The sequence below is a fragment of the Vulpes lagopus genome, chromosome 23, assembly GCF_018345385.1.
Source record: "Vulpes lagopus strain Blue_001 chromosome 23, ASM1834538v1, whole genome shotgun sequence".
Lineage (NCBI taxonomy): Eukaryota > Metazoa > Chordata > Mammalia > Carnivora > Canidae > Vulpes > Vulpes lagopus.
Genome location: NC_054846.1, coordinates 60346423 through 60369758, shown reverse-complemented (window position 1 = coordinate 60369758; position 23336 = coordinate 60346423). Strand labels below are relative to the sequence as shown.

The window sequence follows — 23336 nt, the reverse complement described above, 5'->3', positions numbered from 1 at the left end:
GAAAAGTCTACATCAAAGCAGGATTATAACCTTCACTCCACCCTCCTAAAGCATCAAACCTTTCACACACTCTGAGTCCCCACAGAGCCAGTTTTGACTCAGCGGAGCAGACTTCTTACCTGACTGCCAGCACGCAGACCAGACAAATGAAAAAAATCCCATTTTAGCATGCAAATGAGCAGGAAGTCCTGGGTTTAGACTACTCTGTCCCCAAGCCACTCCCACACACAGAGAAGGAAGGCTAGGGGCTCAGCCCATGGATGTCCATACAGCTTCTAGTTCTTTCTAGGCAATGTTCAAGCCAAGTAACAGTGGCCCCAAACTTCACAAGCCCTACCTGGAAGTGCAAAATAATGGTCCAGATCAGGCCCAGGGTCAGCTTGGGGTTGCCATCCGTGATGTCGTCATTGCGAATATTCACTAGTTTCACCTGGAAAAGAAACAGAAGCTGATGTCAGAGCTCTGGGGACTTTCTGATTTCATTTTTATAGATTTTCATCATTGTATACAATTAAACTGTGTGCACATGCACACACAGTTCTATGAGTTTTCACATCTATAGAGATGTGGGTAATTACACTATAGGAAACAGAACAGTTCTGTCATCCCAAGAAAGGTGATGTTACACTGCCCCTTGTAGTCAACACTCTGGCCCTACCACTAATTCCGGCCAACCCCTGATCCGTTCTCAGTTTTACTTGTTCTAGAATGTTGTATGAATAAGTAAGACTTTGATAATGGCTTTTTTTTTCCCAGTCAGCATAATGCCCTTGAGATCTCCATCCACACTGTCACATATACCAGTAGTTTGCTCCTTTTTGTTGCTGGGTAGTATTCCCTTGTATCAACAGACAACACTGTGTTTACCCATTCATCCACTGAAAAACATTCCGGTTGTTTTCAGTTTGGGACAATAATGAATAAAGGTCCTAGGTTCATGAGCATATGCTTTCATTTCTACAGGGTAAATGTGCAGGCGTGGGACTGCTGGGTCATACGGTGTATGTTCAGCTTTAAAGAAATTGCCAACTATTTTCCAGCACAATTGCACAAATTTGCATTCCCATCAGTGAGGCAACCCCATAAGCACATGGTATTATTCTGACTTGCTTTTTTATTAAGTCATCACAGCCCTGACTTTGTTTCTTTTTTCCCCAAGCTCTCCTTCCTTGCCAGTCTTTGGCCTGCTCCCACCTCCATTTTCCCTCCTCTGTTGAAGATATCCACACCTGGCCATGCCTCCAGTAGCATCTGCGTTTACTTAGAAGATTGCATTCCAACAACACAAAGTGCATAGACACACGGGCCCTATCCCCTGCTTGGGCAGCAACCGTCCCATGTGCTGGAAGCAGAGATTTCCTGGGATGTGGGACTTTCAGTGCTAAAACTGAGGATACCTGGAAAACCAGCTCAGCAAGCCTCTTCTGTCCTACCTTCACGGAGCTCCTGTTCAATTGTTTTCTCTGCCTTTATCTCTTCAACTGAACTGAAATCTGCATGTCTCTAGAGAACTCCAGTGACCTCAAACAAGCGTCACTTCTCCCCTACTGTGTCCTGATACTACAGGCTAACTGCTTGTGTCCCTTCAAAATTCATTATGTTAAATCATAAGACTCAATGTGATGGTATTTGGAGGTGGGGCCTTGGGAGATGATTAAGTCATGAGGGTGAAGCCATCATGAGTAGGAATGGTGCCCCTGTAAAAGAAACCCCAGAGAGCTCTCTCGTCCTTCAGCCAGGTGAGGACATAGCCAGAAGACTGCAGACTATGAACCAGAAAATAGGCCCTTGCCAGACACTGAATCTGCCAGTAGTGCCTTGCTCTTGGACTTCCCAGTCTCCAGAACTGTGAGAAATACATTTCTGCTGCTTATAGGCCACCTAGTGGATAGTATTTTTGTTATGGCAACCTGAACAGACTAAGGCACCAGTATCTCCATCTGCTCTTCTATATACTGAGGGTAGGAAAAGCTGCCCTTCTAGACTGAGAATACCGTTTTCTAATCACTAATCACTGACCCACAGATGGGTCCCCTTTCTCCCCACTTCCAGTCGGATGCAGGATCAGCTAAGTACAGGTTTCTCAGTCCCACATCCAACAGCTTCCTCTTTCATCCTGAAATCTACCTTGGCAAACTACCTTCCAATCTCTCCAAACCCCTGATTTAGCACCTAACTCCTAAACTAGCAACCTTAGCACTCATCTCAGGGACCCAAATATTACCCTATCTGCACAATTCGTGTGCCTTCTCCATTCTGAGGACTTTTACTCTACAATTTGGATACCTATACAACTACAACTTGGACCTTCCCATTACCAAGAGCTGTCCCAGAGTTCACCTCGCCCTTCTCTGCATCCACCATTCTGATCTGCACACACACATTCTCTCCTTTGATCATAGTAATCAAATCTACCGTCGGTTCTTATTTAGACTTGTAGCTAATCAATCCTTCTCAATCGATCTTGGCTATTAAGAACCCTCAGGTTCCCTCCAGCTCTACACACAGACATTTCCAATCTTGCTTTCTCCTGTACCCTAAACACTGTCTCTAATCCTCCCACCACTTTTCATTTGTCAATTTATTTCAACAAATATTTATTAAGTGTCAGTTATGGGCTATTCATTATGACAGGTGATGAAGATAAAAATGTTAAGTAGATCCTGTTCCTGGTCCTCACAGGGCCTACATAACATGACAGCAAACAGAGAAATAATAGAGTAGTAGATTTTATATTGGGAGTAAACTGCTCTGGGAGCACAGAGAAAGAATTTCCCAAGTTAATGAGAACTACTGATAAAAGTGACAAAAATGAACTAATTCTAAAAACATGCATACCATTCAATGTCAGCTTGGCCCGAGCTACTGCCCAGCACCCGCAGCCAGACCTATCTCTTCCACACAGCTGGTTCTCAGCAGACAGACTCTTGGACACCCTCATCCATCTACCTTTCCACCACATACTACCCCTGCATCTTTATCTCTCCCTCCTTCCTTCTCCCTGTATCTTAAAGAGAGGGGGATTTTCCTTTTCTTTTTCAGAGATAACCATGCCAGCTGTGCTCAGAATCTCATCCCCAATCCCTGGACTTCGTTTCTTCCAACAGGAAGTGGGGAAAAAGGGGAGAAACAGCACGGGTGGTGGCAGGATTACTGAATCCCAGTGCAGGAGACCCAGGTCAAAGTCCCAGCTCACTCCAGCTTGTGCGCTCTGGGGCAGGTTATTTCACCTGTTCAGATCCCAGTTTCGTTATCTAGGAGATGCAGAAACTCGGCTGGTATCTCTCTATGGCATCTCCCAGGGCTAACATTTTATCACTCAGGACTCCTTCTTACTCTCATTTCTGTCTGCTTCTTTTCACTGGCTTCTCCTCCTATGTCCAAAAACACGTGGGAAACTTCTTTCTTCCCCTCCTATATCCAGGCCCACTAAACTACATCTGCTTTTCTGTTCTATTCCTACCATTCTCTTAAGTCAACAATGCTTGATGGCTTGATCTTTCCCTCGGGTCTGACGTGGCTCCAGCACAACGGCAATCCTGACCAGCCCCTCCTCTACTTTTCAGGATCATGTAGCCTTCTGGCTTTCCCTCTTCCTGGACAATGTACTTTTTTTCTATCTTCTTTGCCAATTTAATTTCCCATCTTCCTTTTGACCTCCACCTAAAGTGAGTCCATAACGTTTGATCTTGTTTTTTTTTTTTAAAGATTTTATTTATTTATTCATGAGAGACACAGTGAGAGAGGCAGAGACATAGGCAAAGGGAGAAGCAGACTCCCTGTAGGGAATCAGATGTGGGACTTGATCCCAGGACCCCGGGATCACGCCCTAAGCCGAAGGCTCACTGCGGAGCCACCCAGACATCCCCATAAGGTTTGATCTTTAGTGTCCTGCTCTTCTCTGTTAACACTGTCCCATTGAGGAAAGCCACGGATTCTATGCAAGGACTACCAAATGATTTGTCCAAACATAATGCAATTGCTCACTAGCAAATAAGACTCAGACTTGGCCAGTCAAATGCAGCAATTACCAGGGGCCCAGGAGGAGCATTGAGAACCCCCTATGGAGGGACTCAACGCCAACAGTCCCTGGCAGAGCAGAGAAAGCATGGAATCATCCTACCTGTCGCTGCTTTAGGAAGTCCAGGGCGATCTGCACGTTCTGCAGCCTGTGAAAACGCATCCTGCCCTTCTCCCGGGGCTGCAGACAAACAAAAAGAGTTGTTAATTTTAGCTGCACCAATCTACCCATGCAGACCCCAGTCTTTTTTCATTTCAGGGACTAAAAGACCACAAAGAATCCCTGATGGTGGAAGCCAGCCATGGGAGCATCACATAAAGTACCCTTTAGTGGCAGGACCTGTGTGTCTCGCCATGCTGAGGCCTGCAAAATGCTTGTTTACCATTGTGCCTCCAGTGAACACACAGTGTATTTTGACTATAATGCTGAACCAATGCCGAAGCTTCTCTACAGGTTCTTCTGTAGCCATAATACAGATGTGCAGGTAATGGGAACAAAGACTGGCTGTATGGCTCCTGAAATCACAGTTAAATGCTATTTTAAGGGAAGGTGGAAAGTCCTAACTGCATATTGTGCCGTAATAAAGCCAACCTTATTAAAAACCTGGCAAAAGAAGTCAGAGGCAGCCAATTTTAAACCAGGGAATGAGTTATATATGCTCAATAAACAAGTTAAAAAATAAAAAACGAGAGACAAAAATCAGGAAGAAACCTATTTTCCAGACAGATAGGTGTCTGTTTAGGAAAGCCACCTTTTACATCAGTATGAAATAACAAGAGCAATGAAAGTCTTGGTGATGTAGGGCTGTTCAACAGTGATACTCCAAATAAAGGTATTTCCCACTAGTTGCTCAGTCCTGGATGTCTTACAAGCCATATCCATCCTCTGGTACCTCTGCTGCCCTGTCCAAAGTCCAGCTGTTATCCCTCCAAAAGTGTTTAGAATCCATTTGCCCAGTGAGAACATGCAGGGATGGCTATCTACCTCTGGCACCTTTTCTCCTGCTCATTTTCCAATGTTGTTTTTATTTTACTAAAACTGGGCCTGAGACAACATTCTTGCTAGATTATATACACCCAATTCATTTGTACATGTCAAAGTGGTACACTAATTAAAGGCTGATGAATAATAAGGTAGTTCTGTGGCAGGTGCGTGCACAGAGAGAACATTGCCCCAGGTTGAACTGCACAAAAAGTAACCCAACACGTGTAAAGATATGGGTAGTAGCATCTCTCTGGGAGCCCCCAATATTTCTAAACAACACTCCCACATGAGGATAATCTACAGAGATGTTGAGGCCTCTCTGGGCAACAGGATAACTTCTTACATCAAAGATTTAGGAAAAATCTTTCTCGCAAGAACCTCTTTATCAGTCATCTCAGCTAACATGGCTTTAAGGACGACACAGCCTATGAAACTGAAGAATCTACGGCAATGGGCAGGGATATTGAAAAGGTAAAACATGACTTTAAGAGGACAGGAAATAGGGATATTGCCTAATCTCTATTTCTGGAGAAAGGTTATGGGCTATAATTTAGGGCCTACAAACAGGAAATGCCCTTCTTACACACTCTTATCTTTACTCCTTGCTACTCCCCACCACAAAGAGCATGCAAGTTAAAAATCACTGTCCTCTACAGCAACTAGAGATATTATTGACCAAGGCAGAGTATCTCCATGCAGTGTGTGGTTTGCAAACAACAGGCTGCTTTGAAAACAAATGACATGTTGTGTGGTGAGTACCTGAAGGGTAGAAGTGCAGAGAGGGTGAGAGTTAGTCTCAAGTGTGGAGCCATGAGCAATTAACTGTCATGCCTTCAACTAAACTTTCCACAGCTCTGCAATCCAGACTCAGAAAACACAGCAAGGCCAGCAGAACAGTATGGGTCTCCAGGTCACAGAGGCACGTGACACCTCCGAACACCATTATTCTTCTTGTGCCAACCACTCTCATATAAGCAAAACAAGCCTCACTCTAGGATCATCTAACAGTGGCAAGAGGCACAATTAGTTTTAACCACTTTCTTTGGGACCCAAATTCCCAGAGGCAGAGGGAAGAAGGCAGTTGGTAACTGAGCTACTTGGAGACCTTGAGAACCTCAGACTCTCTGATGGCCCTGCAGTGCCAGCTGGGATCCCAGGAGGACCTACGACATCATCATCATCTTCCTCCTCCTGCTCCTCGCTGTTTGTATGGCGCCAGGAGGGCATGCTCAAGAGGCGGAGGGTCTTCAGCCCTGCTGGCTCCTTTGGCCACCAACCAACACAAAGATATGAGAGAGTAACAGAAAATTCACAACACAAAGATGAAAAGGAAATGAATGCAACATTTAAAAAAAAAGTGAAAATAAATATGAAAATACCCTCCCACCTCCCAAAACATGCAAAACCAAATCAAGACCATATCACACAGTTATACTGAACACTTATGTTGCAACACATCTTCAGGGCGCCTGCGTGGCTCAGTTGGTTAAGCATCTGTCTCTTGATTTCAGCTCAGGGCTTAGGTCACGATCTCAAGGTGCTGGGATCGAGTCCCTCCTCAGTCTCTGCACTCAGTGGGGAGTCTACTTGTCCCTTCTCTCCCTGTTCCTCTGCTCTTCTCCTCTCTCTCCTGCTCTTTCTCCCCACCCCCCCCCCCAATAAATGAAATAAAATCTTTAAAAAAAAAAAGAGAGAGAGAGAGAGAGACAGACATCTTTAATTCTCAATGGCCGCCTACCCTCTGTTTTTGTGAGTCAACTAAAGGAGAAAGAGATTGTGAGAATAAACATGAAAGAGAAATTTGGATGGTTCTCAGTGAAAGGATGATATCTTATGAATATCTCCATAAAAATAAACAACCTCCAGGTTTTCAAAAGCTAGGCAAAGAAATTAGATCAGAGTGTTTTCAACCTGTTTGGAAGCAATGTCACCCCAAAATATCATTTTCAATAGAAAATCACTATGAGTTCATCAGATATGCCCAAAATGTAACTTTGTGAGTGCTGAAGAATAAAGTCCAGCAATGTGAAAGTGACATTTTGATTACTTATCAGATTTATAAATGAAGGCCAGATAAGAAATGGAATTCACCAGTAGTGGCTGTGCTAATAAAAAGTGTCAATTTTAAAATTAAAAATTTTATAAAAGTTGGGATGCCCGGAATCCAGGATCAAGTCCCACATTGGGCTCCTTGCAGGGAGCCTGCTTCTCCTTCTGCCTGTGTCTCTGCTTCTCTTTGTGTGTCTCTCATAAATAAATAAAATCTTTATAAAAAAAAAACAAAATTTTATTTATAAAAGTAATTCTATCGTAAGACAAAAAAGATATGAAACCAAGACAAAGAGGCTATGGGAAGCCAAGCCTCAATCCTTGAAGAAACTGAATATTACTTAAGGAGCGAAATTTAATGTGACAAATTCCCTTCTTGAAACACAACAAACAATGACTAAGAATTCACCAAAGGCAGTGAGTGGGCTGGGCTTCAGTTCTTTCTCCCCAGAGATGTTTCCAGTATTCAGACCTGGACTTTTCTAAATGAAAAATATATTGTCTATGACACTAGAGGCAGAACACAAACTGCAGAGGATCACCTGCTTCCATTAGGCTCAAATATACGAACAAAGAGTCAACAAGTGGGGTTATTTTGATTCCTCAAAGCAAATATAAGAACTATCATCCGACAAGCCAAGAAGCCTGGGCAGGATTTGCCTTCGGTTATGTAGGTGTTTCCCACAAGCAATGTTTAACACATTTGGGAGGAGGCAGGCATATTTAATTATCCAAGGAACTCAAATGTACTTGGGCTGTGCTCAGATACTAACTTTAGTACTTTCCTTTTTTTTTTTTTTACTTTAGTACTTTCCAAACCTGTGAGATTCAGTGAATCAAAGAAGGAAGAGTATGAGGTGAACTGGAAAAAATATCTCTACATAACCTTGAAAATAACTCTAAATAGCTCTGAAAATAGCTCTTAAATGTGAAATCTACTGTTCCTAAATACTATCTCTACAAACAGATAAAGAACAAGTAAGGAGAAAAAAAATGCAGATATGAAAGGAATAAAACTGATACCTAACTCCATCAAGAAATAATATGATACATCAATTCACATTAAGATAAAATTACATCATTTTAAAACTCAGTCTGAGTTAGAAACAAAGTCCACCAATAATATCTCTATTTCTTCCTCTATCATAACAGAAAGCAGGCAGTGGTGGCCACCGTCCTGGCACTCAACAAGACGGACCAGCAGGTCATTAGCAGGGATGCATTTGTGAGGTCACTCATGAGAAAAAGGGAGAAGCTCACCAGTTTGATGCCCGAGAGGACCTCCAGCAGAGAGATCAGGTTGTGGCCATCCCGCAGATCTTCATAAAGATCATTGATGTGTTTACGGACCTGTGTATAAGAGTGAAACAGATAGATTTTTATTTGATCTTGAATTATTTTATTATCTACACGAGAATTTCTGGTTCTAGGTAAACAAAGATTAAAGAATTTGAAACAGGGCAGCCCCAGTGGCGCAGCAGTTTAGCACCGCCTGCAGCCCAGGGTGTGATCCTGGAGACCCGGGATCGAGTCCCACATCGGACTCCCTGCATGGAGCCTGCTTCTCCTTCTGCCTGTGTCTCTGCCTCTCTCTCTGTGTGTGTCTCTCATGAATAAGTAAATAAAATCTTAAAAATAATAAAATAAAATAAAATAAAATAAAATAAAATAAAATAAAATAAAATAAAATAAAATAAAATAAAGAATTTGAAACAGCAAACAATAATAAAATTCAGGAATTTTCAGTTTGCAGTACAATATATATGAAATGGTAACACTTAACAGAAATGTATGTGCGATGTAAAGCCAGATCTATTACATACTCTAACCAACTGTAAACAATGTTGTAAAAAGTCTGGACAAAGAGATGGTGAGTCAATCATCCTAAAACCCTCAAGAATTATTTTGGACCAAAATGTGATATAATGGCCAATGACAGATGAGTCCAGTCAGAATCAGAAAAGCCTTCAGAGGGCGCGTGGCTGGCTCAGCCGGAAGAGCATATAACTCTTGATCTCAAAGTTGTGAGTTTGAGCCCCAATTGGGTGCAGAGATTATTTAAATTAATAAAAACCTAGAAAAGAAAAGAAAGAAAAGAAAAGAAAAGAAAAGAAAAGAAAAGAAAAGAAAAGAAAAGAAAAGAAAAGAAAAGAAAAGCCTTCCATAGTGCCAAGGGAACAAAAATGCTAGATACCCAGTGTTTCATGGGATGTACCTACATGTTAACTCCTCTCCTACCAAATATTTCTTTCCAAAAAAAAAAAAAGATTTATCTATTTAGGGGCTTCTGGATGGCACAGTCAAGTGTCCAACTCTTGATTTTAGTTCAGGTCATGATCTCAGGATCGTGAGATTGAGCCCTGGGTTGGGCTCCACACTCAGAATCTCAGTCTGCTTGAGATTCTGTCTCTCCCTCTGCCTCTGCCCTTCTTGCTTGTGCTTATTCTCTCTCAAAAGAAATAAAAAAAACTTTTGAGGGTGATTTTCCTTGTGAAAATAACAATTGCAATTTTATAACTTGAAACCGTGGGAAAACATCTCACTTTGGGAAAATCTGTGGTTAATGTCAAACACCATGCTGAATGCTGTACACATTACCTCAGCTCTCTCTGACACTGACAAAGTAGGTAGTACTTCTATTTTACACATTTAGAAACAAGGGAAAGAGAGGTTGAGTAACTTGCCCAAGGTCACAAGTGGAAAAACTGGCCTCAGTTTGGTCTTTTCTGAAGTTAGTCTTTGCCATTAACTACTGTGCTTTATAATCAGTCAGAATCTCATTTTATTTATTTAATCCAAACTGCCCTGTGACGTTTATTTATGTATCCTCAGAAGGAACTGAGACTTTAAGAAGTTAACGTCACACAGCTGCAGGAAGTGGCAGTAGGTTTTCTGGTTCGTTCCAAGTCCAGTGACAACTTCACTGAGTGACACAACACAGAATCAGAAGACTAGTGGCAAGTATAATAAGGAAGAAGATTCATTTCCAACATAAATAATTCTCTAGACAACAATAAAAAGGGCTACTTCCAGAAGCAGTGGGTTTCTAGTCACTGAAATTTTCAAGCAGAGCCTGGGATACTAGGATTTCCACATTTGAGTGGAAAACTGTACTGCAGTCATTTCCAATTATAATATTCTAACATTCCAAACAGAATGAGAGTCAGAAAAGATCATGGCTATGGGGGTCGTCTGACTGTTCAGTGGGTAGAGCATGTGACTTGATTTTGATGTGAGTTCAAGCCCCACATTGAGTGTAGAGATTACTTAAAAAAAAATAAAAAAAAGATAAAGGCTGGAAATAGCTGGTGATACTTCCTGGAAGAAGACGAACTAGAAGGACGGGGGGCGGGGGGTTAAGATTTTATCTATTTGAGAGAGACAGAGAGCTGGGGGAGGCACAGAAGGAGAGCATCTCAAGCCAACTTCGTGCTGAGTGCAGAGACTAAAGCAGGGCTCAATCACATGACCCTGAGATCAAGATCTGAGCCAAAATCAAAAGTTGAACACTCAACCAACGGAGCTACCCAGGCACCCCTGGAAGGATTAGAAAATGTTTAGACAGAAGACAAAAGATCATAAAACCACAGCACATAAGGTACAGAGGTAGAAATATGCAAGGCATAAGTGTTTGTACCTGTGTGAGTGAAGGATTAAGAAGGTGATGGGTAGATTATCACCAGTTGGAGAAAATGGTTATGATGAATTGGTTAATAGCTTTCAAACACTGAAGGAATATTTCTTTAATATTTTTGTGCTATTCATAATATGAATATAGATATAACACTTTTTATTTTAATTTGCAATATTAACATTTTCTCCACTACTTCAAGTCTAGACAAAATAACACATCTAGCTCAGACTTGTAGCATCTGTTGATTTCCATGATGTACATACTCCCACCATGACCAAATTCCAGCCACTAATATAATACCACTAAACTCAATGTTGGGAAGAAATGTACAACAGCACACCACTATATACTTTTTTCATCAGAGATACAACAGACATAATTAACCTCAAGAGCATAGACAATATTAACATGTAGTAAAATAATTACGAGGTGATGTGTTTTGAGCATTTATTGCATTTATTTTAAATATAATTTATTTAATTGTAAGTTTATATAATTTAATTTTTCATAATGGCTATGCTTAGCAATCAGCTCACAAAATTAGTATTCAGCTCTTGTGAGCCCATGTAACCTGGCTCCAAGATTTTAAGAGCTCTCCCTCAAATGGGTCTAAGATTTCAAACTTGCACAACAGAAACAAGCAGGTCGTGAGGGTTGGGAAGAAAGTGGATTTGAAAAGTTCAATTTTGGGTGCCTGGGTGGCTCAGGGGTTGAGCATCTGCCTTCAGCTCCAGTCATGATCCCGGGGTCCTGGGATGGAGTCCCACATCCAGCTCCCAGGAAGGAGCCTGCTTCTCCCTCTGCCTATGTTTCTGCCTCTCTCTGTGTGTCTCTCATGAATAAATAAATAAATAAAATCTTTTTTTAAATTTTTATTTATTTATGATAGTCGTACAGAGAGAGAGAGGCAGAGACACAGGCAGAGGGAGAAGCAGGCTCCATGCACCAGGAGCCCGACGTGGGATTCGATCACGGGTCTCCAGGATCGCGCCCTGGGCCAAAGGCAGGCGCCAAACCGCTGCGCCACCCAGGGATCCCAAAATCTTTTTTTTTAATTCAGTTTTTTTAATTTAATTTTTTTTAAGATTTTATTTTTAAGTAATCTCTACACCCAATGTGGGGCTTGAACTCACAACCCAAGATCAAAAGCTGTACACTCTACCAACTGAGCCAGTCAGTGACCCTGAAAAGTTCAATTTTAAATATACTGAATTTAAAACAGCAGCAAAGGAGCTACAAACAGTAATGTTCTGGAAGCAGCTGAAAATACCAGAATTCAATTTGAGTCAGCTGAGAACTTAAGTTTAGAAGTCATATGCGTGGAGGTGCTAGCTAAAGACATGGGAAATGCTGGCCGTTAGGCTTGGGGCAAGAAAGAAGAGCAGAGTGCTAAGGACTAAGCCTGTGGGGATAGCCAAAATTAGAAAGCAGGAGATGGAAAAGCAATCAACAAAGGATAGGGGGTGGAAAAAAGGCAGTGAGAGAGGTAGGGAAAAAAACAAGAAAGGGTAATCAAGGAGGGAATGGATGATCACCAGTATCAAATGCTCCAGGACAAGCATGAGGACCAAGAAAGGGTTTTTTAGTCTTTTTACAAATAATGGTGTTTTTTGTGAGACTCACTTTCTAAAGAGTGGTAAAACAGAACTCAGATTACATATGAATGGTAGGTTAAAAAAATAAACAGAGAATATATTAAATACTTAAATATTAAGGGTTAAAAAGAGAAGTGATAACAATGAGCAACTTACTTTTGATAGATAAGACCTGAGCATAGGGCATTAAAATCAGGAATGGGCACTAAAAAATTATTTAAATAAATTATAATAGGAATGAGGACCAAGTGAGATCATATTATCAACAGGACACTAAATACCACAGAGTACTGAAAAGGAAAAAGTAGTACTTTGAAATATAAAGTTAATCTCACATCGAGGACTCAACATCTCCTTCTAAAAATCCCAGTTGTTTTATACCTGAGAACAGCAAAATTCAACCACCTTACAAGAAATTTTGCGAGACTAGTTTATTATGTCTCTCAGTCTTTGTCTGATTAGGACTAAATAACTATGAAAAACTATAAAACAGAGATACAGACAGAAGTAATGGGGGCAAAGAGAGGAGTGGTTTTTTCCCTGGAGAATTTTCAGTAACAGAGAACAATCTATTTCTGAAGCATACTGGATATATCTCTGCCTAGAGAAGGATAAAGTACTAGCTAATACTTACTAGTGCTTCTATGTCAGAAAATTTTTAGATACAGAAATGAGATTTGGAGGGCTCAATTCACATCCCAAGGTCACATACTACTAAATGGCCAGGTCAATAAAATCTGCTGGTAAATGGCCAAGCCAATAAAGTCCAGGTCTGTCCCATTCCAAAGTCTTTACCCTCTTCTGCACATACTAAATTGCCTCTAAAATTTTCCACAAATCTCTTAAGAAAAAATCCAATAGCTAAAAAATAAAAAATTCTGAGTTAACACTGCGTATGATACATATGAAATCCTAAGAGTTAAAAAAAATTTAAAAATTAAAATAAATAAAAATAAAAGAAATAAAAGAAATCCTAAGAGTTGCCATCACAAGGGGAAAGTAATTTTTTTGCTTCCTTTTTTGATCATATCCATATGACACAATGGATGCTAAGCTAACTAAACTTACTGCTTATCATTTCATAATATATGTAACTCAAACCAATGCACTGTACACATTACACTTATACAATGATGTATGTCATTTCTGTCTCAATAAAACTGGGAGAGGAAAGACAAGAAAAAGTCCAGTGGACCAAGCGTCAGATGTTTTAGAGGCAGCCAGGCGAAGCTAAGACTGCTCAGAAATCATCAATATATGTTTCTCTTCAACAAAGACTCATGTTATTCTGTCAACAAAAAGATGACTGAACTTCAACTACCTAGGTCTTTGCCTGTTTGCACACCCTGTGAAAATCACTGTCAACGTTAGTGAATGTCTCCAAAGAATATATGCAAATGGCTAACAAATTCATGAAAAGATGCTCAGTATCACTACTAAGTCAGGAGGAAAATGTAATCAAAACTATCCTCCCCATCCAACAGGAGGACTATAATCAAAAAGATTACAACTGTTGATGAGGATATTGAGAGACTGGAACCCTCATACAATGCTGGTAAGAATGTAAAATGGTGCAGCTGCTTTGGAAAACAGTCTGATGATTCCTCAAAAGGCTGAACACAAGTTGCCATAAGACCCAGTGATTCCACTCCCAGATGTATACCCAAGACAACTGAAAAATGTATGTGCAGGAAAAATATATATATATGAATGGATGTTCATAGTATTTACTATCCATAATAATAGCCAAAAAGTGAAAACAACTCAAATGTCTATCAATTGATAAATGGACAAACAAAATGTGGGACATCCATAAAATGGAATATTATCTGGCAATTAAATACTGATATTTGTTATAATGTAGATGAACTTTGAAAACAATATGCTACGTGAAAGAAGCCAGTTACAGGGATCCCTGGGTGGCTCAGTGGTTTAGTGCCTGCCTTCAGCCCAGGGCGCAATCCTGGAGTCCTGGGGTCGAGTCCCGCATCAGGCTCCCTGCATGGAGACTGCTTCTCCCTCTGTCTATGTCTCTGGCCCTCTCTCGCTCTGTGTCTCTCATGAATGAATAAATAAAATCTTAAGAAAAAAAAAAAAAAAGAAGAAGCCAGTTACAAAGAAAAGGGTCACTTATTATATGATTCCATTTATAAACGATATCTAGAATAGGCAAATCTATAGAATCAGAAAGTAGATTAGTGGTTGTCTGGGGCTGGGGAAAGGTATGCGGGTGGGCGTTGAGGGAGAGACTGAACAGTACAGGGTTTTCTTTGGGGATGATAAGATGTTCTAGAATGGATGGTGGTGATGGTTGCACAACTCTGAATATACTATAAGCCACCATATACTTTAAATGGGAAACTTGTAGGATATGTGCATTAAATCTCAAAAAAAAAAAAAGCTACTTTTAATAATTAACAAATGACTAACTTTTGAGGGATCAAGTCCACCCAGACCAATCCTCCCCAACTCCTGGGCGTTAATAAGCCAAGGAAAGCTCTGCTCTGCCAGTTCTTTAAAAATTAACTTGAAGTTATGGGCGCCTGGCGGGCTCAGTCAGGAGAGCATGTGACTCTTGATCTTGGGGTCGTGAGTTCAAGCCCCATGTTGGGTGTACAGCTACTTAAAAAAAAAAAAAAAAGATTAATGTGAAGTTAGAGAAAAACAAACGGCTCCCCCCAGCTTCTGAGTGGCTTTAGCAAGGGAATAAACTGGTACTTAAGTACTTAGAACCAGAATCTGGCCCAAAGGGATTTTAACACTCTCAGCTGCCAGATGAGAAGAGTGTTGCCTGGAGAAGTTAAGTAACCTGTGAAAGATCACTGAGCTGGGAAGTGTCCCCTCACTGTCTCCTGAGTCTGAGTTCAGTGCTCTTTCCCTTTACAAGGCTTCCGTGATGCCTGACAGGCAGAAAGGACATACTAAGAGGACCTCCCCCTCCTCCAAAAAGAACCAAGGACTGTCACATGGTATTCTGATACCTGCAGAAAACCTCACTAAGGAAAGCTTTCCTCTAAGACTTAAAAGAAACACAAGCAGCTCAATTTCCTTGACCCAAACTATGTTGAAGAACGATAAAGAGGTCAGAAGAGAAAGCTTTGAAGAGTCTGTTATTTACTTTCCTCTATACTTATAAAAGGTACAGGGTAAACTAGAGTGAGCCTGGTTACTTTAAATGGGTTTCTGAATTTGTGATTTCTAAACTGCAAGAGGGGGATCCCATGCTGATTCAATGGCCAAATTTATCCTCAAGGAAAAGCCTAAATGCTAAGGCTTAAAAACAGATTGCAGTTGTCCTAGACTTTTTGCTTGTGAAAGAACATGCAGGGAATGAGTAGAGGCTGGAAACCTGTTGGGGTAAGTAGAGGGAGAGGGGAGCAGAGTGTGAGGCTCTTTACTGATAAGAATTCTATTGTCTCTCTGTTTAGAGAATTCCTTAAGCTTTGAGGAATCTAACAGTGAGTGGCACCAGCCACACCTGATTCACAAAGGTTCTCTGAAGATGACTACGATTCTAAAATCCACATAAGGTAGCTTTACCTAACAGGCAGGCAAGGCACTTAGGTGTAGGAGTAGAAAAACCAATCCAAATGTAGGACCAAAACTTCAAGTGGGGGTTGAGATGTGTTTGGAATGAAATCAGGTCCTGAAAACACAGGTCCGGGCAGAGATGGTTCCTGAACCACCAACATGTGGCCACATGGGCAGTGCTCCTCCCCTCTGTGTCTCAAGCGCACTGCTCTGTCAATCTCTTCAATGAAACTCTTCTGCCAGTCTCCTTTTGATTGTCCGCACAGATGCGAATAAGCAAAGGCGTGTAAAAGTCCACGCCATGCTTCCGTGAGTTGTCTCACGGCTACGGCACAACAAGGGTTCCTAGAATCACCACAGCTATCTACAACCTAGTGTCCAATTAGACAGCCTCACACAAAGAAGTTGAGAATGTTGGAGTAAAAATTCAGAGTTGGAAAAGTTTTATTGGTATACTGGAATTCTTCACTGAAAATCGAGGAAGGCCAATAGCTACTAGATTGCATACATGAATAAAAAGGGAAAGAACTGTTCCATCTGTGAGGCTAATATCGGCCTCTCCCTTCTAGCTATAACTTCTGAAGTCACCAAGAACTGATCAGAGAGGGGCAGCCTGGGTGGCTCAGCGGTTTAGCACCGCCTTCAGCCCAGGACCTGATCCTGGAGACCCAGGATCGGGTCCCACGTCGGGCTCCCTGCATGGAGCCTGCTTCTTCCTCTGCCTGCCGGCCTGTCTGTCTCTCTCTCATGAATAAATAAATAAAATGTTAAAAAAAAAAAAAAAAAAAGAACTAATCAGAGAAAGCATTTCTCTTCCTTAGGAGCTCATGCGCTCAGTTCTCTCATCCTTCCTGGGAGTTCTCTCTGGGGGCATAAGTTTTACCAGCTACCAGGACCTTGAGACACAGCATAAATAACTTACATAAAACCTCATTTAAAACTCTAGATTTTTCAGGGTGCCTGGCTTAGTTGGTAGAACATGCAACTCTTGATCTTGTGGTTATGAGTCTAAGCCCCAAGTAGGGCATGGAGCCTACTTTAAAAAAAATTTCTTTTAGTAATAAAACTCTGATTTTTCTTTTTTCTTGCTTTTTTTTAACATTTTATTCTCTTATATTTTTTAAGTAATATCTAAACTTACAACCCTGAGATCAAGAGTCACACATTCCACTGACTGAGACAGCCAGGTACCCCTCCAGATTTTTTTTTTGATATTTTATTTATTTATTCATGAAAGGGGGGGGGAGCACAAGCAGGGGGAGTGGCAGAGGGAGAGAGAGAAGCAGACTCTCCGCTGAGCAGGGAGCCCAACTCGGGATCATGACCCGAGCCGATCATGACCCGAGCGGAAGGCAGATGCTTAACTGACTGAGCCACCCAGGTACCCCTAGATTATTCTTTTTGACAGTTCTAGCATATGCCCAGAACTCTTGGGTTTGTAGGTTTGCATTCTAAATTAGCTTATTTATATATTACAGATGCTAACAACCTTAACAAACATCTTTTAAGATTGGACCAACAGTATTCTCAACTAATAAAGAATTGTTTATTCCACAACAAACTGTTTCCCACAGAGATAGCTGGGGATCCACAGAGATAGCTGGGGATCCAAGAGATCCTAGGTCAACTAAATCCACAACTTGGAGAGACTTGGTTGCTTTGATCTTATAACCATCTACTTGCCAACGGCCACATTTCCAGGTATACTTGGGGAGCAGAGCAAGGGATGTCTGAATTACAAAAAAAAAATCTTGATCCGTAGTTCTCAGCCCAAAGTTTCAAGAATGACAGCATGGAGCAAGGATTCTGATTAGTAGTGAATCTCTTTCTCTCTCTCTCTCTGAAATATCCCAAGATGAGAAAATGCCATTGGAACTTATAGGGTTGGGGGTCCAAGGAGAGAGGAAAAATAGCCAGGGACTGAAGTAAGGCTCTGGCTGGCCTCCAATTTCTAACAATGCTCTGCTGTGTTCATCTCATTTCTCCCTCCCTGGGCCTCCTGTCATCACGCAGCACTGAGGCAGAGGTCCAACCGGCAACAGCAGAGAGCCAGGGCATTTGTGTTCAACTACAAAGTTTAGGAGACAAGCCTGAGTCAGGATAAATTCAGTTCTTTCAATTGTTAGTGATGAGGCACAAAAGAGTAAGTTGGGGGCATATTTAGTAGAAAGAGCATATGATTTTGGTCAGAAGACTCATGAATGGTCCCTAGGTCCCACTTTCACTAGCTATATGATCTTGGGAAAGTCACTTTATGCCCTTCTAATTCTCACTTTCCTTCATTGTGAAAATAGACAAGATAAAATACCTTTACTGCCTTCAGAATTATCATAAGAATCAAGCCAGGTAAGAATGTGGTCTGTAAGCTATAAAATACTATTAAAATATTAAAATATTATTTACTCAAGGCAACCAGTCCTGGGTATCTCTTACATCCACAGTGTAGTATGTGGCAGAGAAAGCAGTACATATACAAGCTCTCTCATATACAGAGAAAGCATACTGAGCACTCAGTGAGCACACTGATGGGGGGAGACCAATGTGTGAACACACAAGCCATCACTTCAAAGCGGTGTGGAATAGAGATAGAGTTGAGATTAATTTAGGCTGAGGACTGGAGGTCAGATTCTCAGGAAGGTGATACTGGACATGGACCTTGAAGGATAAGTGGGTGATGGCCAGGCAGAGGAGATTGGGACGTGCCTTCTAGGGAGAGATGAAGAAGCAAAGAGGTGTGAAAGCACACTGTGTTTAGAGAGCAGTGACTTATCTCCTGTGGCCACAGCTCCGGCTACACAGGGGAGAATGCCTGCAAATGAAGCTGGGCAGCTTGGAGGCAGGTTGTTAAGGACTGTGCATCATGACGGAGTTCTGTGTCACCGAACTAGAGGCAAATGGTACATATTGAAGAAATTAAAGGGGAATAGCAATTTTCTCTCCCTGTCTCTCTGCCTTTCTTCTTTATCCTGGCACTAACCAAGTAAGACGTAATGTCTGCCTTCAAGTTAAAATCAAACAGAAAGATATAGAATGTACACAAGTGCTATAACAAAAGCACACAGGGAAAACAATGAGGGCACAAAGGAAAGGGTAGCCAATTCCATGTGGGAGATTCAGTTACATATTTAACGAGGTGGTATTGAATTGGGATTATGCAGACAGAACAGAGATTGGGGGAGGCTTCACACACGGGGAACAGGATGAGCTAAGATACAGGTTCATAAAATAGCATGGCACACAGTTCAGCAAGTGCCTGAGGTAGAAGGGGAATTCGACACTATGAGCCTGGAAAGGTAGGCAGAGGTTGGGCCATTACTGTAGATGTTAAGAGCACAGGTTCTAGACTTTAGGTTACCTGAATTCTAAAATCTCAGTTCTGGGTCGCCTAGGTGGCTTAGGGGGCTAAGCGTCTGCCTTCAGCACAGGTCATGATCCCAGGGTCCTGGGATGGAGCCCTGCAGTGGGCTTCCTGCTCAGCAGGGAGTCTGCTTCTCCCTCTCCCTCTGCCTGCCACTCACTCCCCCTGCTTATGCTCTGTCAAATAAAATCAAAATCTTAAAAATAAAATTTCTGTTCTGCCTCTTTCTAGTGGTATGACCTTAAGTTAACCTCTCTAAACCTCCTTTTCCTCACTGATAAAATGGGAAAACTAAAAGAGTCTCCAACATCAGGTCACTGAGGAGTAATCAAGATAATCCACATAGAAGACTTAGTCCAGAATGCTAGCTTTACGGTAAGCACTCAATAAACTATTACTACTATTTGCATTATCAGTGTTACTACAGAAAACTTTATTAGGAACTATCAAGTGATCAAGGCAAGCTGAAAAGGCCCTGGACCAGAGCAGAAGTCATGGGGATGGAGAAGTGAGGTACAGGCATCTTTCTGAGTTGGAAGTGACTAACTAGAGATGGTAACAAGGGAGATGATGGGTAGAAAACATTCTAGATTCCTAACCTGGATAATTATGTATGTGAATGAAAATATTTAGCAATTTAGGATGTGTTGGATATGGGATATTGTCTGGGTGACGTCCAGATGAACGTGTCCAGTGCACTGTCTTTGGCTTAGGAAAGAATATAGGAAATGGCTCTCTCATTACATCCACATCCATATCTTTTATTTTGAAAACTGTCCTCACCTGCAGTCCCAACTAAACGTGGCCTCTAGGAGCCACGTCTGATTTATGTAACCATCTCCCTAGCCATAGATTACTAAGCTATAGATGGACACCTGACCCAGGGAGGGAAAGAAAATTCCAGCCAATCAGAATTTTGTTTTGTGTCTTCAGAATTATAGCCACAGGGGTTTACGTCACCATTTGAGAGACAGCCACCACAGTTTCCACAAACAATGGCAAAAGCAATTAACGTAGGAGATATGTAGGAAGAAATAAAAGTGAGACAACACAAGGCCTCAATAAAAAGACGGAGTAGCTCCCTGATAATGTTTAGTTTTCATAAAGTCTAGCTGCATCCAGACACCAGATTCTATGAGATCACTTCATATCCTTTTTCTACTTGTGCTTCTTTATGTTCTACACCACCAGTGATCACTGTGACTAACACACATGAGACTGCCAAAGAAGAGTACAGAGAACCAAACAAGAAAATGAGTATGGTTAGGACCCTAGGGACCAGCAACATGGAGGAGTCAGAGAAAGAAAAGCCACTCAAAGAGGCATGAAAAAGGCATTCATAGAGGAAAGAGGTAATTCAGGAAAAAGCAGTGTGTTAGAAGCCAACATAAAAGAGGGTTTTAAGAAATAATGTTAGTCAACAGTATCAGATGCAATGGAGAAACCAAATAAGAGGAAGATAAACTAGGCTACTGGATATGGCAAGTAAGAGGTCACTGGTGACCTTTCCCTGAGCAGTAATCAATATAACTCAAAATTATGTAAATTATTTGAGTAGTTATTATATAATATCCAAAAACTTTGTCTGCAAATCTTGACTGTCACATTAGTCATACTGGTCGTCCTCAGGAGGGCTTTTAACATACCTCTGCCTTGGTTTCTCTTCTATTTAAAAACAATAATACAATCTCCCCCCAACCCAAGCCATTCTGGGAAGTGTTCTGCAACTTAAACCGCATGGTGGTGATAATGTATAGGCACATGTAAAAATTGCTTAAACTAAACATTTAAGATTCATGCACTTAAAGAGAAAGAAGGAGAACAAAAGCCCCTCTCTGCCCCATCCTGTTTCTCTAGAAATAAAAAGAAAGAAGGAAGCTTATAAAATAATGTATAAAGCTAGAAACAAAGGTTTTTGAGTCCAGGAATCACCCCCTGGTATCCTCACCCTCAATCTTCTGAGGTAATGGCATCTATTACTCTCCTTTCCAAGAAACTGATCAGTACAAGTTTCCACACTGTTATGACTACGTTAGTTATTTTTAAAAAGTCACATGTGTATCTCCATGAGGCACATGACAAGCACTCTGAACTATCAGTGAGAAAGGACTGGATCTCGGAGAGATCCAGCTTAAGAGTAGCCAAGGGGCTAGGGCAGCATCTATGGAGTCCTACCTTCATCAGGTGCTTGTTCACCCATTTGGTGAACGTCTTCTTCTGAACACGGTCCCGTTCATCTGTAAAGGAAACACAGAGAAGGCATTGGCTCAGCACTGCCCGGATAAGTTCCCATACCCCTGCTTTGTCCACACCCCAGCTTCTGCACACACTGTGGTGATGGTTTCCACAGACCCATGAGAAATGTTGTGTTGTTGGGAAGATTTCTCCTGTCTGAGCTTCATCTTCTGTCCTGACCATCTTGCTACTTTACAGATTAGACAGACGCATAGCCTCAAAACCCACAGCCATGACAAAGTCTCTTTCGCACCATAACCTGGTGGGTGAGTGATTCTCTGCTTCCCCGCAAAGCAACCTCCAAAAAGTCAAAGCTGTGAACAACGCCCGCAGGAGAAGCAGAGCGGCCTTGGCGTTTGGGCCACTTGTACATCTCCCTCTTCACAAACCCACCTGCAAGACCAGTGCTCTGCTCTCACCCCCTTCCTACCCCACTTTCTACCCCTAGTTCCAGTTTCCTCACCAGTCATTACCAACTCGGCAACCTCGGAAAGCTGCTCAGTTTACCTGCGCTGCACATCTCCATCACCTCCACCTTCTTATAGAGCCTCCTCTTTGGAGGCACACTCTCTTTCATCCTCAGTTTTGTGGACCTCATTAACAGAAGCATGACTGCCGCTGTTCCAGAGGCCCGATCCTGCAGAGGACTCCCTTTCTCCCACACCTGCCAATTCCCCAGAGCACCTCCAGACCACTGATCCTTCGGCCTTGCTCCTTTTCACCTACTTGAAGCCCATGCCATCCCCCTATTATCTTGTTCAAATCATCCTCACTATCATCAACCACTCCCTGCCACTGCCGCCCACCCCCCATATGGTGAATCTACCTTAGCTTCCCAACAACTTGGTTCACATTTACTACCTCCACATGCATCCTCTGGCGTCATCCTCACCTTACCTCATCTCCAGTTCATATTCAGCCACCACGCTCCCACACTGCATTTCCTGCTCCAAATATGCCTCCTTAGCAGTCATCCTAATCATTCCCAAGCTTTATCACTCCATTCTCATTTTATTCCTTTTATTAAGAGCATCTAAACTTACTCTGGTCTGTGCTAGAAAACACAGTCAAGCAATTCAAAGCTGCCATCACTAATCCCCCAGGAACTGCCACCTGCCTAACCTTCTACCACTAAGCACACCATGACAATTTGCGAAACTGAATTACCACCATTGCTCAACTCTTCCATTTTTAATCCAAGTCAGAGAATTAAGTAACTCTAGTTCACTAGTAATCCACACAAAGTGAGGTTTTTCCGTCTCTCCTGCCCAGTTCCTCCTAACTGACTGCCTCATAAGAGCCACATAGGTGCGATTCTGAACAATGCTAGCATGCTCTCCACTTCCAGGTCAATGTACCACCTACTCACATTTCTGAATTTATAGCCACTCGGTAAATGCTATCTCTTCATTGTCTCTGGTCTTAACGTCACATCCTTCTTTCAGCCTTGAATTTTTTCCTGCTTTGCAAGGAACAGCAATCTCTTCCTATTATATACCACAGAACTTGGGAATCAGAATTAGCTATCTACTCTTATCCCCTGCTGAAACACGATTCCTTTCAAGAACAAAGAATCATCTGTTCAGGGTTGAAAGGTCTGCCCAAATCCTACATAACTCTATACTATTCCTGATACTTAAAATTTAATAGAGAATTCATTAGCTCCTAAGGCAATATGTATCACTTTAATAGTTCTATAAAGTGTCATCATTTGCTTCCTTATAAATTCTCCCTACTGGCTCTCATTTAGAACTGTTAGAATTTTAAGTACAGGCCACCTTTCACTTAACAGTCCTGCAAGTACTCAAAGCTGGGATTTTTGTTAGATTTGACCACTGTCATTCCAATATATTTTTATCTTTTTAGAGGCTGATTCAGTTATCCAACATCTTCATTAACCCTTCCAAGTCTGTGTCATCTACAGACGGA

General features: G+C 41.7%; 1 protein-coding gene across 23 annotated transcripts in view; it reads right to left on the bottom strand.

Moving 5' to 3' along the window:
- Positions 1–23336, bottom strand: part of LOC121481394 (microtubule-actin cross-linking factor 1) — a 334394-nt gene that overhangs the window by 188365 nt on the left and 122693 nt on the right. For 17 of the 23 annotated variants that reach the window (XM_041738684.1, XM_041738691.1, XM_041738688.1 and 14 more), the window contains exons 2-6: positions 21348–21409; positions 8315–8404; positions 6173–6268; positions 4124–4201; positions 338–430 (exon numbers count right to left, since the gene is read on the bottom strand). In XM_041738684.1, coding sequence (XP_041594618.1) covers positions 338–430; positions 4124–4201; positions 6173–6268; positions 8315–8404; positions 21348–21409 — 419 coding nt within the window. The remainder of the gene's footprint in view (positions 1–337; positions 431–4123; positions 4202–6172; positions 6269–8314; positions 8405–21347; positions 21410–23336) is intronic. The other 6 variants (XM_041738690.1, XM_041738706.1, XM_041738707.1 and 3 more) reach the window with 1 other exon arrangement.